The sequence below is a fragment of the Rhinopithecus roxellana genome, chromosome 15 (genome assembly GCF_007565055.1).
Source record: "Rhinopithecus roxellana isolate Shanxi Qingling chromosome 15, ASM756505v1, whole genome shotgun sequence".
NCBI lineage: Eukaryota > Metazoa > Chordata > Mammalia > Primates > Cercopithecidae > Rhinopithecus > Rhinopithecus roxellana.
This window is the reverse complement of record NC_044563.1, coordinates 125212488-125224266: the sequence shown is the minus strand read 5'-3', so window position 1 is coordinate 125224266 and position 11779 is coordinate 125212488. Positions and strand designations below refer to the sequence as shown.

Here is an 11779-nt window from a genome sequence, read left to right as displayed (position 1 = left end):
ATTTTTTAGTGTGTGTGGTTTTTCCCCACGCTACTAAGGGTTTACCATTTAACTCGGGGTTTTAAAAAAAAACAACATAAATTCTGTTCTATAAGACCTGACACAATCTTGCCCCCTCTTCCTGTTACTGCTCTAGCATCCTTGCTGCCTAGCTGCTCCCTCACTCTCCGCTATTCCCTGAGCTCACCAGACATGCTCCTCTCACCCAGGCTTTGCAAGAGTTGGTCTCTCTCCCTAGCATTGACTCCGCTCAGACATCCACAAAGCTTACCTTCTTAAGGAGATGCACTCTGCCCTGCCTATGGAGAACTGCAGCTCGCCCCTCTGCTCCACCTTCTCTGGAACTCCTAATCCTCATCACCCTATGTTTACTTTTTCCTAACACTTATCATCTTCAAACATATATATATATATATATTTCATGTTTATTATCTTTCATCACTGGAATTTAAATTACCAGAAGTACAGGAAATTTTTGTTTTGAGGTTTTTTTTTCTTGGTTGTAGTTCAGTGACTAGAATGCCTGGCACCCAATAAATTTAAGTAGAATGAATGTAGAAAGTTTAAGAACTACTTAGAAGCCTGTGGCAAGGGAGGGTGTAGGTGTCTTTGGCCTTGTCTTCTTCAATAGCTAGAGGAGCTAAGACCCAACTACTCCCACCCTACTCTTCTGCGCTAAACAAAAAAACTAGGGCACCCAATTTCTGAAGAGGAGTGAAAAACTTATACATAGCTCATGTGAATTATTGCCCTCCTCCCCAGCTTCTAGGCAGAGATTTCATAACTTGATTCTGAGACATCTAAGGCTATTTCCAGCTATAGCTTGTGATATCACAAAATTCTTAACCAAGCTCTTCATGATAAAGTGAGAAATTTCTGTCTAAATTATAAAATAATTGGAAAACTTCTCAAAACCAGGACTGTGTAGTTTTTTGGAAATTTTAGGCTTTGGCAAAATGCATATTTTTAAGAGAAAGTTATCACATAACAAATGTTTAAAATTAGTTTTGTGATTTTGTGATTAGGAAGAATGTAGGCATCAAAACCCAATTTAGAACTACCTGGTGCCAAGACTTTTTGTACATGAGACAATTTCCAATAGGCTTATCCCTCCCTGCATTGACAGCTATGTCCCATGGCTAAGAATTTACTCCTACATATCTCCACAAACCAGCTATGGAGTTGAACAAATTACCTTCTTGAGCCGGTTTTCTTATGACACAAAATATCCTATGTGTGTGTGTGTGTGCGCGCATGCACACGTCCTCACATATTTGTGTGGACCATTCTACTTTCAGAAGATGGACAAAATCTTGTGAAATCAGATAAACAATAAAATAAAACCCACACCAAAAAAGCTAGGAATCATTGCCTTAAGTGATAGCATAAGTATTTGCAAGCATGAGAAAGGGATTATCCAAAACTCCTTTAACAGTGTTATTAATGAAAGACAATACTATTTGATCTATCCACAAGTGATTGCTGAGCAATGTGCTGCAGCATATAGTACAGATGCTGTTCAGAGTACGGATGACCTTTCCAGAACTGACCAAGGTCAGAATATAAACTCAGGGTAAAATGGTCAGGTTTCTCTGGCTTGCATTTCCACAGATGAGGTCTAGATGCCTTGTGAGGCTCCCAGGCTGAGGTAAGAGTGCCATCTGGAGGATCTCCATTTCAGAGAGAAATGTGTTTGCAAAACTGACCGTAAAACAGGTCACCAAGTCAGGATCCACATAGAAACAGGAACCATTATCAAATAATTGCATGAATTTATGCTGTTTGCACACTTGCCTTTTTAATAAAACCTTTCCTTTGAGAAACCTTTCTTGAATTTCATCTCTCAAAGTCATTTGTATAGTTCTTGTTGCTCTTTAGGAAGGGGGTCTCTTCTACTTGGCCCATAGATCCACTGAGTCAAGCCTCTTACAGTTCCCCTTCTCCCATAATCTACACACTTTTCCTAAAAAAAAGGTTTGATTCCCAGGTGATATAGATACCCTCAAGATCCCAAGAAACTCTCAGGCTCCCCATCAGAACAGGTACCCTCAAGGGTCACGGAACAGTTGCCATGCAAACTTCCACATGCTCAATTAGATGGTTCATCTCTAACCAGAATGAACATGCACTTAATCATCAGCTATCAACAGCCTTGACCAGGGAAGAGGATAGAGTCTGCCTACTCTATGTGCCATAGTACATACATCACTTTTAATGGCAAAAATTGCAGTTACTTTTGCACCAACCTAAGATATTCATTAGGTGAAACAGTCCCGAGGGACTACATCTGCTTAGGCTAAGAGCTGCAATGCAGTGTTCTGTGTTACTGTGAGGAAGGAGTGAAAGGCATGCTTTTCAGTTACAAGAGATCCTACCTCCAAATTACTGTACCTGTCAGGAATAGCTTCTATGAAGAAAAGAAATCTGCCGTTCTGTGTAATCGCCCTGTGATGCCTTTATTTCAGTTCTACCCTTAGTTCCCCATTCTCTCAATTGCTGAGAAAAGTAATGTTAGCTGAAATTACATGAATTTTCAAAAATGGGTATTTTCTTCACCTGTGAAAATGTGCCCTTCCTCCTCTCTTAGAAAGCCAACTTCTTTGTTCCCCCAAAAAACAAAGCTGATTCAGACAATTCTTTTCTGCGTTCTCATAGTAGGACATGCAGAATATAGATAAATAGCTTGTTAACCACAGATGAATTCTTCCACAAAAAGAAAACCAGTCTTCTTTCTTAATAGTTCTTGTATGACCCTTAAATAGGAAAAAGAAAGACTAGGCAACCAGAAGCCAGAACTAAGAAAAAGGTTAAGGGCAGGAGGAAAAACAGTTTGTTCCATGTCTGCAAGGAATTGGAGGACCATCTGCCCGCAAGGCTGAGGATTAAGGAAGCACACCCACTGGATTAGCGATTTTTTTTTTTTCGGAGACAGGGTGTCACTCTGTTGCCCAGGCTGGAGTGCAGTGGTGCAATCTCGGCTTGCTGCAACCTCCACCTCCCAGGTTCAAGCAATTCCTCTGCATGAGCCTCCCAAGTGTCTGGGACTACGGATGCCCACCACCATGCCTGGCTAATTTTTGTATTTTCAGTAGAGATGGGGTTTCACTATGTTGGCCAGGTTTGTATTAGCAACTTTCTTCAGATAGCACCTACCTCAAAAGAACCTAAAGGTCATACCTCTTATCCTCTTTTCAGGACAGGAAACTATATTTCAGTAGGAAGAAATACAATCCAGAGTCCTAGACAGGTCCAGAATAACCTTAATATATTCCTCCAAAGGCTGCAAAGAGTTAAAAACACATAAAGGTGAATTGAAGGCTTACCTATGTCCACCAAATAAAGGATTAGGCTATGAAGACCAGAGTCAGCATGTCATGGCACACACATTCCAGAGGAACATTGGCAATTTAAGACCTTTGCCATCTGACAAGATAAAGAAACAGTGTTGAGAAGGAAGAAAAGTCCAACCAAGAAAATAAAATTTAGTTGAAATAGCAAAAAAGTGCCAAAAATGTATGCTTAAAGAAAGTCCTAGGAGTTCCAAGAATTCTGAAAAATTATCAGGTAGTGTTCTGATGAATGAAGATGACCAGTCAGTGAGTTCTGCGTGACGGTCATAAACCTCAATAAAAAGGATGGCATAGAACATAAGAAATCTTGTCGGTCTCTTTTGTCAAAGCTCCCACGTTATTAAAGACACTCACCCTTAATTGTAAAAAGCATTATTTATTGGAAAGAAATATTACAGGAAGTCTCCTTAATTCCTGCAAGACCAAATATGGTGCCAATTCTTCCCTTCCCTCCCCCCACACCCCTCAAATATCACCCATTTGCTCAGAAATTCTCTACCCCGACTCCTGGAATCTCCCGATTCCTCACTCCAAAGCCAAGGCCTGCATTTACAATGTATATGTTCCCAGACGGCTCTGGAAGCAGCATGAAATAATGCCGCCTGACAGTTTGTTAGCTAATCAAAGGAAGATGGGCTAGAAAGTCAATGAATTGAGGTGCTTTACTTGACAATTTATCTTAATAAACAGTTCTTAAACAAAGCCTCATACAGGCCAGAAGGTAAGATGTTCTTCTGTAAAGTCAAACTTCCATGATGTACTGGTTCACCAAAACCAATGGGCAATTCAAAGAAGTCTTTAAGGGAGTAATTATGCCAAGGGAAGAATCCACATATTCAAGACATAGCTTTCTTAAGAAGATGGAGCTATTTAATTTTAGCAAGGGCAGCTGCTCTTCTTTCTGTGTTCTGAAACAAGGCACGAATTAAAGCTTTTACTTCACTGGAAGAGAAAGCAGCTGCCAAGGGTCCTTTTCCATCTGCCCACCTGCAAAACAAAAGATAGAGTTTCATTTCCTATTAGGTCTCGGAAGTATAAGCAAGACTTAAAAATTGCCCTATTTGATCCAAATGCTTATTTGCTTGAAATAGAAATAAAACAAATTCTGGGCATCCTTCCTCTTCTTTATAGAACTACCCCACAATGTCTTTGACCTCTTTGCTCACCCACTACAACTGGTATCAGCACAGCCAGATGAAGAGACCAAGTGAAGAGTATGAGACTGTTCTCCCTTATTCTATACCAAGTCCTCTTTGAACTAATAATTATGACCGTAATACTCTTATGCCTTAGGCTCTGTGCCACAAAGTAAGCCACAGGCAACCAATTTTAACTGACGAAGGACTAGTGTAAAAATATATAAAGAAGTCCCATGAATCAATAGTGAAACCACAAACAACCTATTAGAATAAGGGCAAAAAATATGAACAGGCATTACATAATAGAAGAAACATGAATGACCAATGAAAACATGCTCAACATCATTAGAATTTAGGGAAATGCAAATTAAAATGACAATAACCTATCATTGTATGCCAATTAGATCAGCTGAAATTTTCCAGTCTGATAATTCCAAATACTGGTGAAAATGAGACTAAATAGGACAAATAAACTATGAAATATTTGTACAATGGAATGACACAGTGGTGAAAATGAACTGCAGCTACACATACCATCAAGAATGGATTTCAGGCCGGGCGCGGTGGCTCATGCCTGTAATCCCAACACTTTGGGAGGCTGAGGCAGGTAGATCACATGAGGTCAGGAGTTCGAGACCAGCCTAGACAACATGGTGAAACCCCCATCTCTACTGAAAATACAAAATTAGCCGGGTGTGGTGATGGGCACCTTTAATCCCAGCTACACGGGAGGCTGAGGCAGGAGAATTGCTGGAGCCTGGGAGGCAGAGGTTGCAGTGAGCCGATATCACACCACTGCACTCCAGCCTGGGTGACAGAGTGAGACTCCGTCTCAAAAAAAAAGAATAAATTTCAAAAACATAATAATAATATTGAACAAAAGAAGTAAGTTACAGATGATTCTACTTATACCAAGTTCAAAAAAAGGCAAGTCTAAACTTTATATTATTTAGGAATACATGTAAATGTGGTAAAACTATAAAGAAAGGCAAGGAAATAAATAGCATAAAAGTCAAGATAGTGGTTACCCCTCATGGAGAGCATTTGGAGAAGGGTACACATGGATTTTCAAAATACGGGTATTATTTTTCTTAAGTTGGGTAACAGGTACATGAAATTTATTCTTTTTCTTTACATTGTAAATACAGAGTATATCTACTGTATTCCTTCATATGTATATTTTACAACTTTAGCCTTATATTTAGAGAAATCTCTGGGGAAAAAAAAATTTCCTAGGCAGTAAAAAGAAGTTGAGTTATACTGTTATTATTCTTCTTATAACAAGGAATGAATGATCATTCTTAGACTGCAAGAAGGCCCTTTAACACATAGAAAAATTCTTATCTACTGCCCACTGGAGCCTACTACTTAAAAGCATCTTTGTTACCTACTAAGGACTTGTAAATAATAAATGAATAAATCTAAACTTTCTATGAAATGTGATTGGAGGTATTCTGACGTGATTTTTTTTTCAAGTAGAGATCTTGTTTACATTGTACAAATGACTAATATTTGCAGCAAACAACTCAGACACATCTAGGATGACTGGTCTAATATAACCAGACATCTGTAGTAAACCAAGCTAAAGCAGATAGACAAGTACCTACAGGGATGGAGATGACCTTAAGGCCTCTACAGAGAGGCCTCTATGTAAGGTATACATACCAACCAATAATCTACCAAGACAATATGAAAGCATCCATGAATGTGTAACCGACCCGCATCTATTCTGTTTTGTGCAATGGCCTCCGCACACTATGATATGATACAGCATACACTCACTGGGCACAGCAACATTAACTGATGGTGTTGAGAGAAAACATCACCCACTACATTTAAGAAAAGATGAATCTCTACTAGGTATATGGTCCTTAACCTTTAAAACTACTGCACTCCCTGCAGAAAGACTGCGATCAAACAGTAGTTTGATGCTCAATATTTCAGACAGATAAAAGTCACTTCTCTGTTAATGTATTAAAGTAATTCTGAAAATTCATCCAGGCTGGCTGCAGTGGCTCATTACTATAATCCCAGCATTTTGGGAGGCCAGGAGTTTGAGACCGGCCTGGGCAACACAGAGAAACCTCATCTCTAAAACAAAACAAAAGAAAACAAATCAAATCAAATAAAAAATAATAAAATGATAAAATAAAATAAATTAGCCAGGTGTGATGGTAGGCACCTGTAATCCCAGCTACTCAGGAGGCTGAGGTGGGAGAATCCCTTGAGCCCACGAGTTTGAGTCTGCAGTGAGCAATGATTGAGCCACTGCACTCCAACCTGGGTGACAGAGTAAGACCATGTATCAAAAAAAAAAAAGCATCCACTGTTCCTTAAAGTGAGCAACAATTTCCATCCAGATGTCAGAAGGCTGTAATTCTTACAGTTGCCAGATCATTTGTACAGCATGCCAAAACCACATATTCAAGACCAAAATAATATGGATAAGAAGTCTTTATGTTATCAAATATGGGAAAGTGGTAATGAGATCTGCACTATGATAGATCATGAAAAGGGCCCAGCTACTGCTACTCAATATGAAAGTCTTTCATGAGTAACATCAGCAAACAGGGAAAAGCCCTGCTATCAAGGGCACTATTACTCTTTTGTAGCTATGGAGAGTTATATGCCTCTATAGAAGGGTTACACATACCGATCCCCAATTTCTTGCAAGCTGGCTTGTAGCATCATCATCAATTCCTTGAATGGCATCCATTTTGGCACATAGACTGGAACCTCTTCTTGATATTTCTTGTTCTTGCTTTCTTCAGATAAAGGTGCAAATACTTGGGGTCCTTCATCCATCACTGTTTTGCATAAGGAATATAATCTATCACCATCTTCAGTAGATATGTCCTGGTTTTGCACAGAGGAAAGACAATAGAATAGAATTGGGCCTGCTCAGAAGTGGGGAAAGGGCAGCAGATCTTTGATGCATGCTGTCCAGGTGGGTTGGCTACAACAATGTTTTCCAACCAATTTAGCACAACTTACTAGACACTACTTTTCATCAGCTCTCTGACAATACTTTTATATAAGAATGACACAAAATATGTTTCAACAGATTGTCAGTAATTTAGTTTGCCTGCATGAAAGAGCCCGTTTCTCCAATAGAATGTCGCACAGCTTGTTGCAAAGCAGGGGATGTGATTACAAATAAGGATTTAGTCAATCTATGATTTAGAGGCATCAGCTGGCCAAGTCCAGCCAATTTTCCTGAAGAATCACAAGTAAAATTTAAACTGCAACAGCGTGTTGGAAAAATGGAACCTGCACAAGACTGCATTCACTTTACTAAATCAAATTATTGAGTTTACTTGCAAATTAAATGACTTTATACTATGCAATGCATCTCAGGACCACTACCCAGTTTCTAACTTCCTCATTCATAATCAAGATGGTATGTTGACAAATAGTTAAATCCTACTTTCGTATAAAAGAGATTAACCAGTTTCTAGTAAAATAGAAATAAAACAAAACTGAAAGACAAAAAATAACAGCATGAGTTAGACATGAAACATGAACAATTTCTTCAACATCACTTTCTCAGCAAAGTCACAATCTGGGACATGAATTGCATCTCAAGGCTGGGGTAGCATCTAATGGCCCTTACCTCTAGGGCAGTAATTTTGCCAATGATCTCAGAAATTGCTGTATTGAGTAAAGTCCCCATAGCCTTACAATATATATTCACTGGCAGGACATCCTGCCACACAATTCCAAGTCTCTTTAGTTGGTGCAGTACCTGTAGAAGAATATAGCTATTTACATGGAAGAAAGATTATTGTGACTCATATTTTCCAGATTTACATTTATCATTTGTGAGTTTATAGCGAAAGTGGCATTATGCCAAAATGAGGTAAAGTAACTAAGGATATATGCTTCTTGAACATTTAACCATAGTGATATCCCTGGTAGATGAAAAGCAGATTCATCAACCTGAGCATAGGAAAACTGCAGCAAAAAGATATATCACTTAAGAAAGGGGAGCATTAAGATAAAAGCCAATATTTCAAATTCCCAAATCTTTTTTATTTATTTATTATTTATTTATTTATTTATTTATTTATTTAGAGACGGAGTCTCGCTCTGTTGCCCGGGCTGGAGTGCTGTGGCCGGATCTCAGCTCACTGCAAGCTCTGCCTCCTGGGTTTATGCCATTCTCCTGCCTCAGCCTCCCGAGTAGCTGGGACTACAGGCCCCCGCCACCTCGCCCGGCTAGTTTTTTTTTTGTATTTTTTAGTAGAGACGGGGTTTCACCATGTTAGCCAGGACCCGAATCTAAGTTCAGGAATCAACTACGTGCTACAACAGACTTTCTAGGTAACTAGTTGCAATTATTGAGTCAATGAAAGGATAGTTTCCTGTTGTCTTGGTGGGAGAGGGGAAGAAAAAGTTCTTAAACATGACTGTAAAAGGTATCTAGATTTTCCAAAGGTGGGGGTGCAGGGAATCAACTGAGTACTTGTTACATATTGGTTTCTGCTTAAAAAATAAAAAATAAAAAAAAGGCATCTAAGGATAGGATACAAATTTCAGTGCTAGCAAGAGCCTCCTACCTGCCGGACTGCTTTACTTGCTACAGAATAATTCTCTTCATCGTCCATATTTGAAAAGTTCCTAGCACTTGATAATCTTTCCAGAAGTTCACCTTTCTGTGCCCGCATTTGGGCCAAAAAGCATTCTGTCCCTGTGATGGAAAAACAGAATAAAAAATTTTAAAAGCTGTTCAATTACACACTGCAAAACCAGGATAGACAAGAGATGTATAAACCATGTATCTGTTCTGCCTATATAAAAATAATTGCTAGATAATATCATAAAGCTGCCCTAAAGTTACTAGAAACAATCACCTTGAATACATTAGCCCGTTCCTCAAACCCCACCCTCCAGATAATAAGTCTTTTCCAGTAGTTTGCTTAGAGCCAGAGTCAGCTAAGAAAAATTACTATAGAAAAAAGAACTACGTATTATTCTGATATATCTACACCACCTAAGGGAAAAGTCAAGAACTGAAAAACTAAGTGAACCATATAGATTCTCTGCTATGATCAACATATTGATTTACTCCACATTTCATTTATTTTGCCTTTTAGTAATCCCAAGTAAAACTAAGGGAGGTGTAAGATGGGGGAGCTGTCTTGGGGTTTTGCAAAAGAAACTAGCACTGACATTGGTGAGCTCTTACCAACAATATAAACAGAATTGTCACAATATAAATCCTATTAAGTGTCATCCTAATGACAATCCTGATCTGGCAAATTCAATGCACACTAGCACTACAGTGTGGAACTCGAACGTACCATGAAATCATCTTACAAAAAAGTAAGTCTCCCATAAAGACTACACTCACCTTATACAATTAAATAACTGGAAACACTTGCAAATTAAATGCCCTCCCACTTTCCGATACAGCTCAGGACCACCATTCTAATTATCTCATTCAAAAACTATAAAGATACTATGTTGACAAGCTGCATAATCCACATGCTTTCCTACATTTAAGGTATCAGTTACCAAGTCTCCTGAAGCCAGGTACAAGATCCACAAAAGTAGCAGCGCCATCACAAAGAATGGGGGCAAGACGCAATCTGAACTGATGCCCGAGGGTCAACAAGTGGTGAGCAATGTACATACAGTTGTTGTGATGAATAGCGGCCAACTGGGGAAGTTTTTGAAGGTTCTCCCTAGGCCAGAAGGAGAGGCAGACAAACAAAGAAACCACCTGTTACTGAAGCTGGGGTTGACGAAACTCACAACTTCTCTAACGTATTTCTAGGCTTTAGTAACTGTCTAGTTTCTAAATGCTACACATAACAAGATACAATCTCATCACTCCCACTCCTAGAGGGAGGCTGTTCTGCCTGAATGGGATCTTATCCTATAAAACTATCCTGGTGATTAACAAAAAAAGAAAGATTAAGGGAGTCAAGATGTTTGCCTGAGTCAACGTTTTGCACTGAAAACCTAGCAGAGCTATATATAATAATGTCCTTGAAGTTTTACACGGATACATCTATGGAAATATAGGTTTACTTCACCTTTCTCCGAATTCCTACTTCATTTACGTAATGAAGTGTTCAATTATTTTCTAATTCACCAGTTTTCAAAAACTAAAGATTAGAGTCATCTCGGAATTTTAAAAATCTGTAGATGTTTAGACTTTACCCCAAATAAATTAAATCACAAGCTCTAAGAGTGAAATCACAGCATTTATATTTTAAAATTTTCCCAGGTGATTTTAATTTTCATCCAGGATTGAAAATCACTGCTTGAATTCTTCTACACATATTAGTCTTATCTACCTAGCTTGGGAAGAAATCTTATATTTTCTGCTATCTACCCACTAACAGTCATTCAATTAACAGTTTCTAGTTTGCTAACTCAATATAAAACAAGGATATACAACTCAGAAGCCAACAATCAAGATAGTCCTTATGTCAGGCTACACAGCAGAATCACCTGTGGGGCTTAAAAACAAAACAAACCATGCCTGGGTCTTACATCAGTCATAAATCAAAAGCTCTAGGAAGAGGGTAAATATGTATATTTTTAAAGCTCCATAAGTTATTCTAAAATACTGCCAAAGCTTGGCCGGTGCAGTGGCTCACAACTGTAATACCAGCATTCTGAGAGGCCAAGGCAGGAGGATCACTTGAGCCAAGGAGTTCAAGACCAGCCTGGGCAACATATACAGACCCCATCTTTACAAAAATAATAAATAATATTAGACAGTATGGTGTTGAGTGCCTGTGGTCCCAACTAGCTGGGAGGCTAAGATGGGAAGATCGCCTGAGCCCAGTAGGTTGAGGCTGCAGTGAGCTATGATTGCACCACTGCACTCCAGCCTAGGGAACAGAGTTAGACTCTGTCTCAAAATATGGAATTAAATGAATGGAATGGAACTGAAATAAAATGACATAAAATAAAATACTGCCAAAGCTGAGAAAAATTATCTAAGGACAGTGGTTCTCAAAATGTGGTCCCCTGACAGGCAACATCAGCATCACCTGGAAATCTGCTAAAACTCTAAGCCCCACTCCAGACCTACTGAATCAGAAACCTTGGGCACGGATGAAGCAATCTGTGTTTTAACAAGACTTCCAGGTGATTCTGACGCACACTAAAGTTCTGAGGTTATACAAAGGAGAAAGAGAGGCAAATCTAACTCCACAACTGTGTGAAAAATGTTTCCGAGCCACGAAATGTCTAAGCCAACTGTCTTTGAAACCCCAAGGACAAGGCTGTTAGCTAATGCAAATATGTTTTCTCTTTTCTTTTGCTTAAGTA

The 11779-nt window shown here is 39.0% G+C and overlaps 1 protein-coding gene across 3 annotated transcripts in view; it reads right to left on the bottom strand.

Annotated features, from left to right (window-relative positions):
* Nucleotides 1-3706: 3706 nt before the first annotated feature.
* The window catches only part of ZW10 (zw10 kinetochore protein), a 41069-nt gene continuing 32996 nt past the window's right edge, over nt 3707-11779 (bottom strand). The window contains exons 12-16 of one of the 3 annotated variants that reach the window (XM_010372384.2): nt 10007-10176; nt 9049-9179; nt 8103-8234; nt 7143-7345; nt 3711-4337 (exon numbers count right to left, since the gene is read on the bottom strand). In XM_010372384.2, coding sequence (XP_010370686.2) covers nt 4217-4337; nt 7143-7345; nt 8103-8234; nt 9049-9179; nt 10007-10176 — 757 coding nt within the window. In that variant the 3' untranslated portion in view covers nt 3711-4216. Of the gene's footprint in view, nt 4338-7142; nt 7346-8102; nt 8235-9048; nt 9180-10006; nt 10177-11779 lie in introns of those variants that run through there. The other 2 variants (XM_030918705.1, XM_030918706.1) reach the window with 2 other exon arrangements.